The sequence below is a fragment of the Chelonoidis abingdonii genome, chromosome 2 (assembly GCF_003597395.2).
Source record: "Chelonoidis abingdonii isolate Lonesome George chromosome 2, CheloAbing_2.0, whole genome shotgun sequence".
NCBI lineage: Eukaryota > Metazoa > Chordata > Testudines > Testudinidae > Chelonoidis > Chelonoidis abingdonii.
In genome coordinates, this window is record NC_133770.1 from 226,048,106 (window position 1) to 226,066,873 (window position 18,768).

General features: G+C 44.0%; 2 protein-coding genes across 3 annotated transcripts in view; one reads left to right on the forward strand and one right to left on the reverse strand.

Annotated features, from left to right (window-relative positions):
• Positions 1-278: 278 nt before the first annotated feature.
• On the reverse strand, positions 279-16,019 carry LOC116821784 (DNA replication licensing factor mcm7-like). The gene is made up of 6 exons (XM_075063013.1): positions 15,884-16,019; positions 15,156-15,254; positions 8,032-8,159; positions 5,809-6,037; positions 4,138-4,269; positions 279-3,066 (listed from the first exon to the last, which is right to left on the reverse strand). The coding sequence occupies exons 1-4, from the start codon at positions 15,902-15,904 to the stop codon at positions 6,022-6,024; spliced, it is 264 nt and encodes an 87-aa protein (XP_074919114.1). The 5' UTR covers positions 15,905-16,019; the 3' UTR covers positions 279-3,066; positions 4,138-4,269; positions 5,809-6,021.
• UBE2V2 (ubiquitin conjugating enzyme E2 V2) overlaps positions 15,954-18,768 on the forward strand; it is a 45,556-nt gene continuing 42,741 nt past the window's right edge. For both annotated transcript variants that reach the window (XM_032775193.2, XM_032775194.2), the window contains exon 1: positions 15,954-16,032. In XM_032775193.2, the coding sequence (XP_032631084.1) occupies positions 16,017-16,032 (16 nt within the window). In that variant the 5' untranslated portion in view covers positions 15,954-16,016. The remainder of the gene's footprint in view (positions 16,033-18,768) is intronic.

Below are 18,768 nucleotides of genomic sequence, written 5' to 3' on the forward strand. Positions count from 1 at the left end.
CGTTGATCTAACTATGGAGATGTACACACTGCAATGCTTCTCGTGCCATTTTAACTTGCTTGCTTTGTCGACATAATAAAACCGCCTTGACTAAAGGCGTGGATCTTAGGCTGACGAAGTTAGAGCGACACAGTGTCGGTTGTTACCCCAAGATCTGTTACAGAATAAAAAGGAGGTAACATATAAATAACAGGTTTGACTCCTACCAGCATCAACTGTGAGAGTTAGAAATCTGTGTGCCTTCCTCCTGTGTTGCACTGAAATAAATAGAGACAATATAATCTTAAACAGAAAGATTTATTAAAGGATATTTACAACTAGGGGGAAAAGAGGTACACTAAGGCGGATCACTACAAATACCCAAGAATAGATTCCAGCAAGAGGCATAGTGCCCAGACCCTTAAATTGTTCCTTGGTTAAACTATTAAGTGCCCAAAAAACAATTAATGTCTGTCTTTCACCACAGATGGAGGTCTCTGGCAACTGATGGACTGTCTCAGTCTCAGGAACATCGGAGGATCTGGCTCTCTACTGCCAAAGCAGGAGATCAACAGATCTGGGCTGATGGCAAAGTTTTCACTGGATCTTTTGATGGAATACAGGAATCAGATATCAGGTAAGTATCAAAGTCCTTGGTAGGTATTAGTGGCTGAAGTCTTGATCCGATGCCCGTGCAAAGAAACTGGAGGTGGCTGCCTCAATGGTGGACAGCCCCTGCGTCATCACTGACAGTTCCTTATATGGCTGATGTGGTGCAAATTCCTGAGTCACACTCTGGCAGACACTATCCCTAAGTGGTTCCAGCTGGCTCTCAGTCCCTCAAGTTATGGTGGGAAACAGAATTTCAGCAGGAAAATGCCATGAAGAAAGGATACCAAGATGGAGTTCAAACCTTTCCTATCACAGGTGCCATCTTGAATTCTTATTTTCAAATTTTGAATTGCAGCAACATTTATTATAATACATAACAAAAATATAATCATACACCAACAACACCCTACACAGTGTAAACACTGTGTTGCCTACGTTGCCCTAAGTAGCCTCCGGGAGATAACTCAAGATGCCCATCAGGGCCACTCTGGTCACTGTTTTGAACTCTGCTGCCCTGCATCCAGGTAGACAGGTGAATACCCCCTCCCTGTTAAAACCCCAGAAAGTTTTGAACTTGCTTTTCCTGTTTGCTTGGTGTGGAGAGCTCACATAGCAACTCCCAGCTGAGCAGGCTGGCTCCACACACCAAAACTTGCTCCTACCTGGAGTACATGGGAGATGGTGGAACTTCTGGGTCTGTGAGGAAAGGAGGCTGTGCAGTCACGGCTCCACTCCAGCTATAGGAACTTGCTTGAGGCATGGAGGAGAAGGGCCATGATAGGGACATGCATCTGTGCCACATTAAAAGGAAAGGGCTGCGACAGTAATAGCAGAAGGCAAGGGAGGCAAATAGTCGCCTCTGGTGTGGAGCCACAGACATGATGCTTCTACAAGGAGGGGGCTGGGATCAGGGTGGTGGTGAATAGCCTCCCCTTTGAGCTCCTCTTGTAGCCTTGTGTTCATAACGTACAGCCCAAGACTGAAGAGCAGTGCAGGATCCATACTTTCTGACACAGATTGCTGGTTAGTAGGCTACCAGGACAGTTAAAAAGCAGCTGGAAATCTAGTAGTGTGTGATTATAACCATTCCTTTTGTGTGTTAGTGAATCAAGCTAGCAACAGGCTGTGGTATAGTTATATCTTACTCCATACAGTTCTGTAACATGATAATCCTTAATTAGAGCTGGTGAGCACCTCCATATTTACAACAGTATTAGGGGTGAATACATTATTTCTTTAATCATAAGCAAACCACTTGTGTTATGAACCAGTTCTATTTTAGGATGACTGCAAGAGTAAAGACCCCCCTCCACACACACACGTCAGAAACATCTGAAAAATGTTTTTTTTTTAATCCATGCTGCTGTATACAGGTGACAATCCCCTTGAATTACCAGGCACCATGGCAGCTGTGGGATAACGAATACACCTGTTTTGACTGACTACCTGAAAAGATAAGAAAGCAAAAATACTGTGGAATGTATGATCAAATCTCCCTGCACAGCTACTTTGTATGCTGTGCCTCTTTTCAGCACTAACCTTATGTGTCACCGGGCTGAGAAGTTAATGTAGAATCCCACATGATTTCTACAACCATGCACCTGGGGGCTTTGTGAAGATGGCTGGCCTGGGATCTTAATCTTTATATTAGTTTTGTTCTGGTGGGTAGGGGGAGTAAGGCACTTGGCTCTCACTTAAGATCTAATCCTATTACTAGTGAAGTCAGTTTAAGTTCAAAGCAGAAAAAACATCTTTGAACAGCAATTACAAACATTGATGGGAGGAAGAGAAACAGAGCAGTAATCTGAGGGAAAAGGAAAAATGGTTACTTTGTTCTTTTAAACTGCTAGAAAACAAAATGAAGTCTGTTTGCAGTTTCTGAACACTAGGTTGAAGTGTTCACCAAGATTTAGTTTTACTTTTTGAAATGCATAAAAAGGAAAATAAGCTATTAATAAAGCCAATGGATTTTAATGTCAAAAAATCACAAGCACTAATCTCTCTGTAGTAAAAATACTAAAGAATAATATACACTGATTTAAGTTGCATTGATGTAAAAAAGCAGTGGCTCTAGATGAATTTTGACATTTGGGCTTTAAAAATGCATAAAAATTGTTAGCTTGTTCTACAAAGCACTTTACTGAAAATACACATTACAATGAAATGTTAGTAACCCATTTTGTTAAAACAAATATCACTGTGTTTAATTTCAGCTTTTTGCAGTCCTTCAGTATCTAGTTATTTACAGTGCTGGCAATGGTGTTCACCAACAGATCATCAACATGAATTTGACCACAGTGAATAATAATCTTAAATGTGACAGGTCTCAAGAGTAGTACTTGGAAAAAACAGTAAAACTCTGCTGTTAAGCTAGCATTTCATCACAGCAATCTTAATAGTCTTTCCAGTCACAGTCAAGAAGTCATCATCAGCCAAGGCACGAAGTGCTTCTTCGAACCTTCCTTTAGTGACAGCCTTAAAGAAAAGAGAAAAGTTTGAGAACATATATAAAAGGCTACATGCTACAAAGCCCCTAAACAAAAACCACGTGATTCTGCTTGTCTCACCAAACTTCCATGTCCAGTTTGCCAGGTTTTAGGTAAAAGTTTTGTCTTTTTAAGGTGTGAAATTCATCCTGGAATGCAACAGTTAAAGTGGGTTCTTTCTGGCCTGTGCATCCTCAATGGTAATAAGAGATTCTGTGATCATGGCTTAAGATTTTGTTGACGTATAAACCAGAGTAGACACCTATAGCTGACAAGAATAATCAGCTTATTTTTGTCAGCAAAACAAATGTATAAGTAATCACGATCTCTTCTATTCCACAGGTGGAACTTCTGTCTACGAAAGAAACACTAACTGAAACCAGAATTAAGCTAGTTAATCAGGAACACCTGATGACCAACTGGCTAGCAGGCTAATCTTATGCTTACTGATGCGTCAGGTGGACAGCAGGTAAATAGATTCCAAGGCCAGAAGGGACCACTGTAAACACTAATTACCTGTATAAAAAACAGCATACATACAATTTCTAGAGCATATCGTTTAGAAAAACATCCAACCTTGATTTAAAAATTATCCAACTTCCGCTTCCATTAGATCATATTATATCTTTCTCTGCTAGATTGAAGAGCCCATACTAAGTATTTATTTCCCATGTAGATACTTAGACTGCAATCAACTCACCCCTTAACCTTCTCTTTGTTAAGATAAATAGACTGAGCTCTGAGTATCACTTTAAGGCATGTTATCTAATCTTTTATCATTCTCAGGGGTCTTCTCTGAATCTCCTTTAATTGATCAACATCCCTTCCTGAACTGTGGGCACCAGAACTGGACAAGTATTCCAACAGCAGTTGCCAAATACAGAGTGAAATAACCTCTCCACTGTTAGTCAAGAATTTCCATTTAGTTTCCTATTCAGCTGATACACAACTATATCGGTACTGACAAGCCTGCTGAGTACAAAGAAGATCCCTCATGAGATGGAAAAAAGGTTGTTTTTTTTAAATAATGAAGTAGCATACAAAGAAAGCAGAAACTTACTGCGGTCTGACTGTGCACGGAGATCACAAAAGCTGTTGGTATTTTAGAGCTGGTGTTTTACCCTTTGACTGGATAAGCTTCTTCAAGGCTTGAGCACCTCCTCCTTACGTTTATGGGCAGTGGCATTTATCCCTTGAAAAAAGTACATAAAAGTTACAAAGGATATAATATTGACTTCTATGACGAGATAACTGGCTCTGTGGATGAGGGAAAGCAGTGCATGTGTTATTCCTTGACTTTAGCAAAGCTTTTGATATGGTCTCCCACAGTATTTTTTGCAGCAAGTTAAACAAGTATGGATTGGATGAATGGACTATGAGGTGATAGAAAGCTGGCTAGATTGTCGGGCTCAGGGTAGCAATCAATGCTCCATGTTAGTGGGCAGCTGGTATCAAGTAGAGTCCCCAAGGGTCGGTCCTGGGGCCGATTTGTTCAATATCTTCATTAGTGATCTGGATATGGTGTCGACTGGACCCTCAGAAAGTTTGCAGATGACAACTAAACTGAGGAGTGGTAGATACATGGAGGGTAGGGATAGGATACAGAGGGACATAGACAAATTAGAGGATTGGGTCAAAAGAAATTTGATGAAGTTCAACAGGACAAGTGCAGAGTCCTGTACTTAGGACGTAAGAATCCCATGCACGCACAGACAGGGATTGAAATGGTGAGGCAGAAGTTCTGCAGAAAAGGACTAGGGGTTCCAGTGGCAAGAAACTGGAGATGAGTCACAGCGTGCCTTGTTGCCAAGAAGGCTAGCGGCATTTTGGGCTGTATAAGTAGGGGATTGCAGCAGATTGAGGGACGTGATCATTCCCCTCTATTCAGCATTGATGAGGCTCTATCGGAGTACTGTGTCCAGTTTTAGGCCCACACTACAAGATGTGGAAAAATGGGATAGAGTCCAGCAGAGGGCAACAAAATGATTAGGGGGCTGGAGTACATGACTTAGGAGGAAGAGGCTGAGGGAACTGGAATATTGTTTAGTCGCAGAAGAGAAGAATGAGGGTGGGGATTTGATAGCTACCTGAAAGGGGTTCTAAAAAGGATAGATCTAGCCTGTTCTCAGTGGTAGCAGATGACAGAACAAGGAGTAATGGTCTCAAGTTGCAGTGAGGGAGGTTTAGGTTGGATATTAGGAAAAACTTTTTCACTAGGAGGCGGTGTAGCACTGGAATGGGTTACCTAGGGAGGTGTGGAATCTTCTTCCTTGGAGGTTTTTTAAGGTCAGACTTGACAAAGCCCTGGCTGGGATGATTTAGTTGGGGACTGGTCCTGCTCTGAGCAGGGGGTTTGACTAGATGACCTCCTGAGGTCCCTTCCAACCCTGATAGTCTATGATTCTATGACTGTTATTTCTGAATTCTTTGTAGCGGAAAGAGGGCTAACAATATAGGCTGCTGTATCTACTGTTCACTTTAGGTATTGGACATGTTTGGGGAAAGTTTAGCAGATTTCAAACAAATTGTTTCAATTGTAAAATGAATATACTGACTTTGACATGACATCCAGGTCTGACATTTATTACCTGGATTGCTCAATATCCAATCTGAAGCACTGACAAATCCACAAACAAATCACTGAGAAGATAACATCACCAAACTGAAATAGCATATAGTTTGCTCAAGCCAGACCCACTAAATACTAATTTATCCTTATGTTAACACAAACCTGTAGTGAGAATGGATATATCCACAATGCCAGTTCTTGGATCAGTAGCAGACTGTTTCAGAACTTCCCGATGGAGGCGTTTTGCTTCTTCAACATCAATTGTTTCAACCTTGTTGAAAAAACTTACTTTAGCATGAGCTTCTGCCAGACGGATCAAAGACTCAAGCTGGCGGGGATATGCAGAAACCATTCCTCTACCACTGCCAATCTTTCTCATGTCCACATAAGCCTGAAGGAGAAGAAAAGGGGGAAATGTTTTATGTATGAGTAATTCACAAATGTATTATGTAGGATGTATCCAGACTCCATCCTTCAGAGGATTATCAGCCTGGGAAAAAAATTCCAAATATTGTGTATCCCCTTAAAGATAAATGCCATATACATCTTCACTATTTCCCTTGCCATGACTGACATCTACCACAGCTAGTATGTCTCTCCTCGTGCTTGATCCTGTAACAAAGCCATAATAAATTGCGCAGATTATTCCTGAAACTCTACACAGTATCTCTGGAGATCATTGTATTAAATTCATGAATGTTAAACTCTTCCAGAAAATTTCCATGCCTGGTGGTGGTTTGCGTAGACTGGGTCAGGCTGTGTTTTCTGGAGACTAGGAAACAAAGAAAGAGCTTTGGTATAAAAGGATGAGCACGACTCGTGGCCTTCATTTTGATTCAGCAAATGGACATAACTTGCTGCCCAGAGGAAGACCTCACCTCTTTGCGGAAAGGTGAAAGGGAGGTGGGCCCATCAGCCTCCCGATTTGAAAAATCGGTGACCTTTAGCAGGGATTTAAATCTGTTTATTCTCTCTGTTTTCTCTATAATGCTTTTGCCCTGTGGATAAATGTTTGCTTGGAAGAGCTGTGGGGTGACTGGTAAAAATCACTATTCTTGTCCTTAGAGAAAGCAGTGCAGATGGGCAGGCCTTTAAGTCAGTGGTTTTCAAACTTTTTTTTCTTGGTGACCCAGATGAAGAAAATTGTTGATGCCTGTGACTCAACAGAGCTGGGGATGAGGGGCTCAGGTGTGAGAGGGTCTCAAGGCTGGGGAAGAGGGTTGGGGTGCAGGGGTGAGGACTGCGGGGTTGGCTGAGGGGTTTGGGAAGCAGAAGGTGACCAAGCAGTTCCACAGGGCTCTTGCTCACAGGCACCGCCCCTTAACTTCCACTGGCCGGGAACTAGCCAATGGGAGTGCAGAGCCGGGGCTTGGGCAGCGTGTGGAGCCCTATGACCCCCTGCCTAGGAGCCGGACCTGCTGCTGGCCACTTCCGGGGCGCAGTGAGATGTCAGAACAGGTAGATGCTAGCCTGCCTTAGCCGGGCAGCACTGCTAATGGGACTTTTAACAGCCCGGTTGGTGGTGCTGACCAGAGCCAGCGTGACCAAGTGCCTTACATTCCTCGAACCAGTACTGGGTTGCGACCTGCAGTTTGAAAACCACTGCTTTAAGCAGACTGGCTTGCTGGGGACATCACAGTGGATGGCAGGGAGCTGTGCAGCCTTAATATCCCCTGTCAGAAGGGTCCCTAACCACTTGTATACTATTATATTTGGCTTCCTAATTTGTAAAACATGCAATGGCTTAAAGACTACTTTTTATACTTTTCCTAAAATGTGATGCCTCTATCATGTCTATACTGGAGCTGAGGTGTAAATTCCAGCTTGGATGGACATACCCAGGTTAGCTGCCTGAGTATGCACTTTCAGATGGGATCATGCTTGGAGCACCTATCCTGTCCCATTGCTTGCACTGCTGTGACTACACTTCTATCTTTAGCACTGTAGCTTGATGACCACTACAGCAGGTATAGCTACTTGAGCTGGAAATTACACTCCAGCTCCAGAGTCGATACATGCCCTTAAAACTAAAGGTAAAATACTTGAGATTTTAAAATCCCAGCGCCTGTGCAGTGACACAAAATCTTGAAGCAAGCAGAACAATGAATACAACAAAACCTTAGAGACACTGTCAAATGCCATTATTCAATACCAAGCACTATATACGAGAAGCTGGTCAGCCATTTACAGTCCTTTGCTAGAGTATTAGTTAAGAACATTACCTTTAAAGTAAATTTAGAAAAAAACTTCAGCTTTCTACATTGCAAATGCCACCTCCAATGAACATGTTTCTGCGCGTGCACGTGCACACATACAGGAAGAGGCAGAAAGTTGTTTTGTAAAAACAAAGCATGCAGCATGGAAATGTAAGTCTAACTGTAATACCTGGATAACAATGTATGAGGAAGTTGGATGTTTTCAATAGTAGTTTTCTTTGGATTCCACTGTGACTCTGTAGGGTTAGCAGCTGCTAGGACAGAAGTGTGAGTATTCAGTTGGCAAATAATTCCAGCCTGTCAAAAGGAAACATATTTGAGAGCAAACAACCTTTCCCAGTGGAAGGAAGATTCCAGCAGCTATGTTAAGAGTCCCAAGACTCGCTTATTCTAACATGAAAGACTTTAAAGAATTAACTCTTGCTGGGGTCACCAAAAATGCTTTATAAAAAGGGTTCTCTAGATCAAGAGAAACAACCTCATTACAAAAGACTGGGTACAAAATGGAACAAGGTTATCTGGAAGGAGTATTACATGCAGTGTGCAGCCATATATGCTGAGTCTGTAACATATTGAATGTTATCACTGAAATACAGCTCCAACATCTATACTCTTACTCAACTTTGAGGTTGTATTTCTTTCTGTCAATAGTCTTTTCTCCAGTTCCTACATTACCTTTTCAATTATCTTATTTCATCATTAGGGTTCTTGATTATTCGCACTTAACTCATGTGATTAACTCAAAAATTAATTGCAATCGCAGTTTTAATCATACTGTTAAATAGAATACCAATTAAAAATTATAAAATATTTTGGATGTTTTTCTACATGTTCATATATACTGTATTCTGTACTGTAACTGAAGTCAAAGTGTACATTCTTTTTATTACAAATATTTGCACTGTAAAAATGATAAACAAAAAAATAGAATTTTTCAATTCACCTCATACAAGTACAGTAGTAAAATCTCTTTGTTGTGAAAGTGCAACTTACAAAAGGTAAATTTTTTTTTGTTACATAACTGCACTCAAAAAAAAAATGTAAAACTTCAGCGCCTACAAGTCCACTCAGTCCTACTTCTTGTTCAGCCAATCGCTAAGACAAACAAGTTTGTTTACATTTACGGGAGATACTGCTGCCCTCTTCATATTTACAGTATCACCAGGCAGTTGCATGGCACTTTTGTAGATGGCACTGCAAGGTATTTACATGCCAGATATGCTAAACATTCGTATGTCCCTTCATGCTTCAGCCATCATCTTTGTACTTGTGCAATCAATCACGATTAATCTTTTTAATCCTCTGACAGCCTTATTAATCATTTAACAGATATTAACCTGGGTAGCGTGGTAAAATGTTGAGCTAGAGTCTTACTTTGGCAATAGTCTGTTGTTCCATTACCTTGTGCAGTACTGATCTTGTACCTTCATTCATTTTATCAAATTCATCGATGCAGCAAATGCCACTGTCACTGAGAACCAGAGCACCTGTCTGCAGAACCAACTGCCTTGTCTCTGGGTCCTTCATTACACCAATGAAGACGAACTGCACTAGAGCCCTTCTCTGATGTGTACTGGCCTCAAGGAACCAGGTTACAGACATATTGAAGCAGCTGTGATTTACTAGTGCCAGGATCACCACACAGAAGAATGTTGATCTCAGCACGAAAATTGCCTCTTCCCGTATGACTGAAATCTTTTCTTGATCCCTCAAACAACTGAAGCAGAATGCCCTATAAAAATAAGATTTTTTCCAACTCAGTCACCAAAATTCTTGACAATTACATGAGCCAATCTCTGACTGAGTGAACTGAAATGTCAAACGAAAAATGTCTCAGATCATTAACAGAACACATGTAAAGCTGGAGTACTGTTTTCTGTCAAGTATCACTAAAAAGGGTAGTGAGTTCTATCTCTGAAGCTTCAAAGATTTTCCAGGTCAAATCTGCTTAGATTACTTTTTAAATTAAATGGCCATCTCTGCAAAGTCAATTTTGAATTTAAACATTGAGCTAGATTCTTTTTGGATCTCTTATCAACAAAGACTTTACAGGTGGTGTGATGCTGCATAAAAGAAGGTGGCCATGTATCATTCCTGTTGCGCAATTGTGATAAATCTTGTATATATGTCATGTAAGGTATCATTGGAAAAGGGATCATAGTCTGCTAAGTATGATTATCCTGTTTGTATGCCTGTATCATCATTGTATATGAAGTTATGAAAGTGAAGTTGCATAGCACCCACCCTGGCGCTGGCTCCCAGCACAGGGAGGACTGACTGAATAGCTGTCACACTGAATCCTTTGCTTGCGCCAGCTGCCATAACAGGAATCAACATTTTTTCCCCCTGCTCCTCCCCCTCCAGTGAGTACCTCCACCTTCCACTCCCAAGCCCCCAGTGTCCTCTTTTTGGAACTTGAAATATGGTAACCCTACATGTGCATGGTAAGTTACTGGCACAAACATGGTGTCCTGGGTTACGTGCTCAGTCATGAGGCATTCAGTGCCTAGGTGCTGCCTGAAGGGATCTCAGGAGGGGGTCTCTAGAAGAGCTGATTGTCCTCAATGGGCCATCAAGCAGGCTGGCTAGCAGGGTGGATAAAAATCAATTATTAAAAAAAATTAAAAAAAAGATTTTGTTTATTTAAATCAGATAGTTTTAATCACATTATAGCTCCAAAATATCTTATCTCAGCATAGAATAGGGATTATAAATTCTAATTCTATAGTGTGAGACAATATATTCATGTAATGTTTAAGAAAAGTTTTGTAAATGAGTTCCAAGAGTTCATGGATTAGGGACCCAATCTTATGTGGTTACAGGGGCTTCTGTATAGATTATTTAGGTTAATCTTTCTATCTAGCCAATGGGATTCAGCACTCAGTCTAGAAGATACCATCAGAGATACTTAATTCTGCAGTTCTCAAACTGTGGATTTGTGTCTCCAGAGATAATGTCTTTATTAACAGGAAAAATGTTTTTCAATAAATAAATAATATATAGAGGTGAGAAATAACAGACCTCAACTCTATTGTCCCTCTGCAAATTTGTGTACACAGAGTCAATCCCTTACTTCTCTCTAAAAGTTCAATGAACAGAAAATTGTTGGGGGTGGAATAGATCTGGACAAGGAGAAGTCTGGAGAAAAATGTGAGAAGTGAGGGACATATGCTTGTTTTGTTCAACTATTATATGTTTGCCCTTGAAGGAAAAAATCCAGAATACTTAATGTTGTTGTTTTAGTTAAACAAAACAATTTAAATGTCTGTCTGGTGATGTTCTTCTGTATTACTGTAGGACCCCCTCAAGTTGCTGCATATCGAGTGGTTCATTAAGATCCAAGCCAATATTCTCTTCCTCTTTAGCCAATGGATCAATAAAACGCTGAAGAAATCTCTGAACATTGCAAAAATATTTAAGTGCGCCCAAAGGGGCAGAGTTGTGACTTCACTGCTACACAGTCCTACACTGGATGACATTTTCCTGGCTCAAATTACTTTCAAAAATACTCTCTCTATTGCAGGTATTCAAAAACTCCTAAAGGGTAGTGTGGCAAACCCAGGACAAATGGCTACAAAAGGAGGGGTAGTAATTAGTCCCAGGTGGGTTAAAAGGCCTCTCCCTAACCACTGAGGAGAGATAGCCATGGGGAAATAAGGTTCAGCTCTTGGAAAAGGAGTTACCAGGGAACTAATTAGGTTCAGCTGGCCTCTACTGCCGGAGACCTTTTTAAACTGTCCCTGGCATGAAAGCAGGGAGGAGAGTGAGAGAAGCTGCCAGCAAGTTAGGTGCAGCAAGGAAGAGCGCACTCTGTCCCCAGAAGGCGAGAACCCAGCACAAGAGACTGACTGAGGGAGGGATCAGCCAGACCCTGTGCGACCTGGAAGGATTTTGCTTTGCCCAAGCTTGTGCCTCCAAGGCTAAAAAGCACTGAGGCTGCTGAGGAGAAGCAGGTACTTTGCCACAGTAGGAATATCCCTAATGCATCCCCCTACAGGATATTTCTCTCACGCCCACTACAGGTTTCTTAATTCCAACAATATCTTTCAAATGTCACACAGTAAAGCATACCAATTACTTTGAAAAAGCCTTATCAAACTATTATCCTTTTTTAGTGAACTATTTTTTTATAGTTTTATAAATACAAGTTAAAATGAACACTTTTAGGAATGGGATAACATGCTAAACATATTACCATTAAAAAAAAGTATATGAAAATTTACTGAGGATTTTAACCTCTATTACACCCTAATGCCTACAAACAAACCTTACTCCTGGACCAGAATCCCAACATAGTAAGCTCTGTACAAACAGAATAAGATGACCTTTCCCAAAAAGCTTACCATCCAAGTATAAGACAAGAGACAACAGATGGATACAGATAGGAACATAAAAAGGAAGAAGGAAATGGTATTGATCAGTATGACAGGCAGTGGTCTCAGGACACTAGCAGCCTAGCTATTGTAAAGGCTTTTGTAGGCATCACAGAAAAGGAGAGCTTTAAGAAGAGCTTTAGAGGAGGAGAATAAGGTAGCTTTATAAATATTTACAGGGAACTCCTCCTAAGTGTAAGGGGCAGCATGGGAAAAACACACAAAGGTGCTCATTTGAAAATTTAACAAGTGGGCGGTTGAAGCGGTCCAACTGGAAAAGAAAGTAGACTTCTCAATAGTTAATGAGAGTTGATGGGTAAGGTGGGGGTAGGCCATGACAGAGCTTGAAAGTGAAGACCAAGTAGCTTATGCTCAATGGAGCTGAAAAGGAGGAGCCAGTGACGAGACAGAAAGAGAGGGGTGATCTGCTCAAAACAACATACTAAGAAAATATTTGTGGCAACATTCTGAACTGGCCTGGGCAGGGTAAGGTTTCATTTGTTAAGGCCAGAGAGAAGCGTATTGCAGTAATCAAGACACAAGAGGAGAGTTTTAGGCCAGGTCTACACTACAGATCTATATTGCTATAACTGCATTGCTCAGGGGTGTGAAAAATTCACGCCCGAGCGACACAGTTATACCAGTATAATCCCCTCTGTAGACAATGCTATGTTGACAGGACAGCTTCTCCCATCAGCATAGCTACTGTCTCTCAGGTGTTGGATTAACAATGCTGACAGGAAAAACTCTCCCATTGGTATAGGACTGAGGTGGGCTCACTACGGCCCGCAGGCCACATCCAGCCTACGGGACCCTCCTGAGCTCCTGGCCGGGGAGGCTAGTCCTCAGCCCCTTCTCTGTTCTTCCCCTCTCCTGCAGCCTCAGCTCACTGTGCTGCTGGCACAATGCTCTCGGTGGTGTGGCTGCGAGCTTCTGGGGCAGCACAGCTGCAGAGCCCAGCCTGACTCAGTGCTCTGTGCTGCGTGGCTGGCTCCTGCCAGGTGGCACGGCTGTAGCCAGTTACTGGTGTTCCAGGCAGTGCGGTAAGGGAGCAAGGGTGTGGGGGGGTGTTGGATAGAGGGTAAGGGAGTTCAGCGTAGTGGTCAGGGGGTGAGGGTGTGGACAGGGGTCGGGGCGGTCAGAGGGAGAGGAACGGGTTGAATGGGGGTAGGAGTCCGGGGGGGGCAGTCAGGAAGGAGAAGGGGGGCAGTCAAGGGTGTGGGTTCTGGGGGTTGTCAGGGGACAGGGAGTTGGGGGGGTGGATGGGGCAAGGGTACCAGGGGGCCGTCAGGGAACACGGGGGGTTGGATGGGGCAGGAGTCCAGGGGGGCATCAGGGGGTGAGAAGCAGGGGGTCAGATGAGGGCCGGGCAACACCTGGCAGTCTGCGGAGGCACAGCCTCCCTTAACCAAGCCGTCCATACAATTTCCCAACTCCAATGTGGCCCTCAGGCTAAAAAGTTTGCCCGCCCCTGGTATAGGAGCACCTGTACAGCATTTTAAGTGTACACTTTCCCTTAGATGGACGGACGGAAGAAGGCTGTATCTTAGAGAGGTTATGCAGGTTACGTTTTCTACATGATCAAGAAACAGCGTAGCTGGGAGAATCTGAGGGGAAATTAAGCCCTCTGTTTTAGATATGTTGAGTTTGAACTCACAGCTAGACATCTACGAAGAGACGTCTGAGACACGGGCTGCAATTTTAGTTTCAAAAAAGACAAGTCTGAAGTAGAGAGGTACAGCTGAGTTTTCTACATAGAGCGGATAGCTGAATTTGTGTTTGCAGATGAGATTATCCAGAGATAAAACAGAGAGGAAGAAGAGAAGGGAGCTCAGGACAGAACCATTTGGAACTCTCACAGAACGCTGGAGGGCAGATGAAGAGGATCCTCTAAAGGACATGCTGAAGAAGTGATTAAAGAGGTAGAAGGAGAACCAGGAAAGGACAGAAGCCAGGGAAGCCAAAGGAGGATGAGGCGTCAAGAAGAGCATGGCTGAGTGTGCTGAAGGCAGCTGACAGGGCAAGGAAAATTCTCTCTGCTGGAGAAGTTGGTATTGGCTGTAGATCTCCTGTAGATGTGGAGTCATCTGTTCGACCTTTTTGTGAAAGAGGAGACTGAGCATCTTCAGTGCGTGGTGGAACAAGATGAAAGCACATAAGTAGCTATTTCATACATTAATCTGCGTAGAATGTTGCAGCTAATGTTAAAAGACCAAAATCACAAAATAGATCATATGACAGAATAGACAATAATTTTAATATAAAATTAAAAAGCAAAGTGCAATATTTTGCTGAAATGAAAATGAAGAATATTTGTGAGATTCCAAAAGTGGAAAATAGCTTAAGAATTTAAAGTAATTAATACTGCAATTATCTTCTTAAATGCCTAAGAAATCAGAGCTGCTACTACTAATGCTATGAAAAACTAACTCATATAGCACTTTTCATCAGTAGACTCCTTTCTAAAGTGCTTTGAAAGCAATATCATTATCACTATTTTCCAGCTTGGGAAACTGAGGCACAGAGCGGCGGAAGCAACCTACATACCGGTGAGTATCAAAGCTTTTCAAGTGCAGTGCTAAGTTTCACGTATCATATTTGTAACATTTGTAAACTTGCCTCTGCTTCACTTTTAAAAAGCATCCTCTTGCACCCATGCATTGTTGAAGACTAAGGCCAGGTCCATACAACAAAGTTTTGTCAACATAGCTATGCCAGTGACAGGATGTAATAAACCATAGCCCTAGCTGACACAGCTATGCCAGCAAAACTCCACAGTTATAGCTACAGCTATGCTGACAGAAGAGATTCACAGAAACAGGAACGACTGCCCCACAGCAAGCCGAGCTGACAAATGACATTATCTACCTTCCCGAACAGCTGTGCTGGCAAAGCCTCTGTACGGAAAAGTTGCACTTACGAGTCTGGGGGTTGCTGCTCCGCCCGCGCTTGCTGCCGCGGCGGCTCGGTGTGGAGGCCGGCGAGGACATGACGCTGCTTCCCCGGCTGCTGCTGCTTCCTGCGGAGGCGGAGAGAGAAAGTGAGGCAGAGCAGAGCGACCCCCTACCCCCCGGCCCGGAGCCCGCACTGAGCCCTCTGAGACTAACACGTTCCTGGGAATTAACGGCACGACACGGAGCCGCCGCGCCGCCCCTCAGCGGGACGCACCCGACACTCGATCTCCCTCGCGCGCAGATATTCGTGCGTGTGTGTGTGTGTGTGTGTGAAGGGAACGGCGGCGGCGTCTCGCGCTCTTACCCCACTTTTCTTCCGGAAGCATCTTCGGCCAGCCCCTGAACCCCGAGAAAATTCCGCGCCAAACCGGTCACGTGGACGGGCTCTCCCAGGCGACTATTGGTAGGTAAAGCCGGGAGAGCCCAACTCGGCCCAGAAAGCTGGACGGAACCACCCATCTAGATTCCGGGTACGGACGATCGCCCCCTAGCGGCTCTGTGAGCCTCTCTGCAGGGACAGAGTAAAGTCTGAGAGGAGCCCGATTCTCCCACAATACAGGGGATTCACCCACATAGAGCCTAGATCAGATTCACAGGCAAGGTTCCCCCTTTTTCCCTGGTGATAATGGTATCACCCATACTTGACCAACTGTCGCGACACAGGCCCGCCCTCTTATCATCACCCCCTTCTTACGGAACTGGGGCCGGCTTCCATCTCTCCTGTTAGTTTCGCGAGTCCGGTGACGGTTACCAGGAAGTGACGTATTTCGTGAGGCGGAGGTGACGTGAGGCGCACAGGCTCGGCCGGTGGGAGGGGTTTGGACAAGATGGCTGGATCCACAGGTCTGTGAGGGGCTCGAGATGGGCCTGGGACGGGTGCGGGGAAGCAGGTTTCCTCTCTTTAGGCTGCGAGAGCCCTGGGGTGGGGGCGGGGCTGTACCTGCCCCTCTCTGGCAAAGGGGAGTTGGCGTCTGGGCTGAGCCGCGGTGACAGGGCCTGGCGCCAGCCAGAACCGGGGCGTGGGGGTCCCCAGCGGAGCCCCGGTGTAGGGGGCGGTATGGCAGCGCATCCTTCCTCCGGGTAGGTGCGGCCGGACAGGAGTTCCACCTCCGTGCCTCGTGCGGCGCGCAAAGGGCTGCGGGAGAGGCCGGGGTGGCGGGGGCACCCTTCTCGGGCCCTGTGCGGCGGGCCTGAGGTCTCCGCCTGGGAGAGCGGAGCCCGAATCCGTACGGCAGGAAGGGAGCGAACCTCAGTGCCCGTACAGAGGATAGGGAAGCGGCGGGGCAGAGCCAAGAGGAGGTGATGATTTAGTGCACACTGCCGAGGTGTGGGTGCCTGAAAGGCAGGGCCGAGTAGGAGAGAGAAAATTCATTTCAGTGCCTAGTGCAGAGCGGCTTATTGTGCAGCCAAGGGGAATAGATACCATCTCTTAGTCTGCTGTAGATAGTGACGGACAGTATGGCAGTACTTGGGGCTGGGCTGCCCCACCTCGGTAACCAGTTTGGCTGGTGTGGGGTAGCTCAGTAGCCCAGCCTGCAGGAGCAGAGCTCACCTTATTGTTCAATAAAGGTATTATTGGGTACAGGGCAGAGTCTTAGCTCTGGGCTTCAGTGTCATGCCCAAGTGAGGATTCAGAGGGGATTTAGGAGGCAAAGGAATCAAGTGGAGGAAACGGGAAGGAAGAGCTCGGGGGCAGGGGAACGAACCGACTTCAGTGCTCAATTCAGGGAGTCAAGCTAATATGACTTGGTGTTTCATCTATTGAGCTTATGGAGAACTAGGGCTGCAGACCAGAATCTTGTGATGTAGAACCCCCCCTCTGTGCCTAATGCAGGTGGTTAGCAGTGGAAGAGGAATAGAGAATACTAGCTAGAACTTGAAGGAGAAAAACTCCCCTCACTGTGCCAGACTTTGGAAATAGGGTATGCATGGCAGATCCTGCAGAAAGGGGAGAGAGCAGCCCTCAGTACCTTGGGGAGCTCCCACTGCAGAGACTGGGTGCTGCTGTACTACTGTTGGTGGCAATGGAAAAGCCTGCATTGCCCAATGTGGGCTGAATTGGGGTGGGCCACCATGTGAGAGGGATGGGTATATTGAAGGAACTATATTTACTTAATTGTGGGAGAACTGTATTTTGTTACTTTGTAGAAATGTCTTCTAGTGTTGGAGTTAAAATAAAATAAGATATTTTTTTTTTAAAGTACTCTTGGGATAGAGTGAGTTCCCAGATTCTTTGCACTCCTGCCTCTCTCTGAGTTCTAGGTCATCTGGTTTCCTCCAGTAAATAGAAAGTAAAGTTGGTTTTGCTTGTGAGTGAATCTTGTTGCTGCTTGCAACTTTTTGCTTTCAAAACAGTTGTTTCATTCCAGCTGTAACTAAAAATTCATGTTGTTGAATCAGAAAACTGTTCTCCTTCTGCTCTGTACTCACTCAGTTCTGTAAGGTAGAAATAATAAGCTGCTAAAACACTGCATTTTCTATCCCAGTGCTCTTTGCATATTAACAAATAATAGTTATTTTGTAAAACTTGTATGTGTGTATATGTACATTTACAGGAATTACTTTCCTTATTACTGAAATGCAGCTGCTTGTATAGTAAGACATAGTTGGTACTTAACTATACCTATATACATTTTCATTTCCAGAGATCCTAAAGTGCTTTATTCTATACTTCCCTAGCACCACTGAAAATCAGCCATCTTTTCAGTGGAGGAGGAAACCAGGCAGAGTCAGAGAACTGCACAACAAGAAGGGAATTAGTTTTTTAAGTCTCAGCCAAACACACATGCTCCTTTCCCAGGAAACTGCACCATACTCTCTTGGGACAAAACTCACTGCAGGCCTAAGCAGATGTGACTCCAGTGAGGTCAGTGGGAGTCTGCCTACTTTGAGTCATGGCTGAATTTCATCCCTATTTCAGAAAGAGGCAGGTCAGAGCTGAAACTGCCAGAATGTGTAGTTTTTGTTTGGATGAACTCTAGGGGATGTAATTCTGGCCCCATTAAAGTAAATGACAAAACACCTGTTGAATTCAATTTGGCCAAGATTCACCCTGAGGCATTCCTTTCCTGAGACTTAAATCACTAATCAGCTATCTGAGCACATAGGAAAACTACAGAGCATTTTAGAACAAGAAGAAATGTTTGAAAATAACTCTCTCTGAATATGCCTTAATGAAAATACGTACTTCAACATGGCCAGTTATATTGTTCTTCGATAGCATCCTCACTGTAACCAATTATCTATCTTTCAAAACTCCCTCATCTGTTTATTTCATGTGCAGATGTTATATCTGTTAAGCAGCTCCTCAATCTGGCCTTCAATATTGCAATTATTTCTGTTTGTAATTAGACCCATTCAGAAGCCTACATCAGTTTGTGGGCAACTGTCATGGTATAAATCCCCACTTTGAACATTAGTGTCCAAAGATGGGGTACCAGCTTGAACTCCTGTAAGCTTAATTACCATCTTAGATCTGATAGGCTGCCACCAACCAGGACTTTCAGTGCCTGGTACACTCTGGTCCCCCCCAAAACCTTCCCAGGGGACCCAAAGACCCAGACCCCCTGGATCTTAACA

Bases quoted from the DNA above. Each gene is read 5' to 3' on its own strand.
- LOC116821784 (XM_075063013.1), bottom strand. From the start codon at position 15,904: ATGGAAGCCGGCCCCAGTTCC. The intron at 15,255-15,883 runs GTAAGAAGGGGG...CCGCCTCCGCAG, and splicing joins TGGAAGCCGGCCCCAGTTCC to GAAGCAGCAGCAGCCGGGGA. The intron at 8,160-15,155 runs GTAAGTGCAACT...TCCTTTTGACAG, and splicing joins GAGCAGCAACCCCCAGACTC to GCTGGAATTATTTGCCAACT.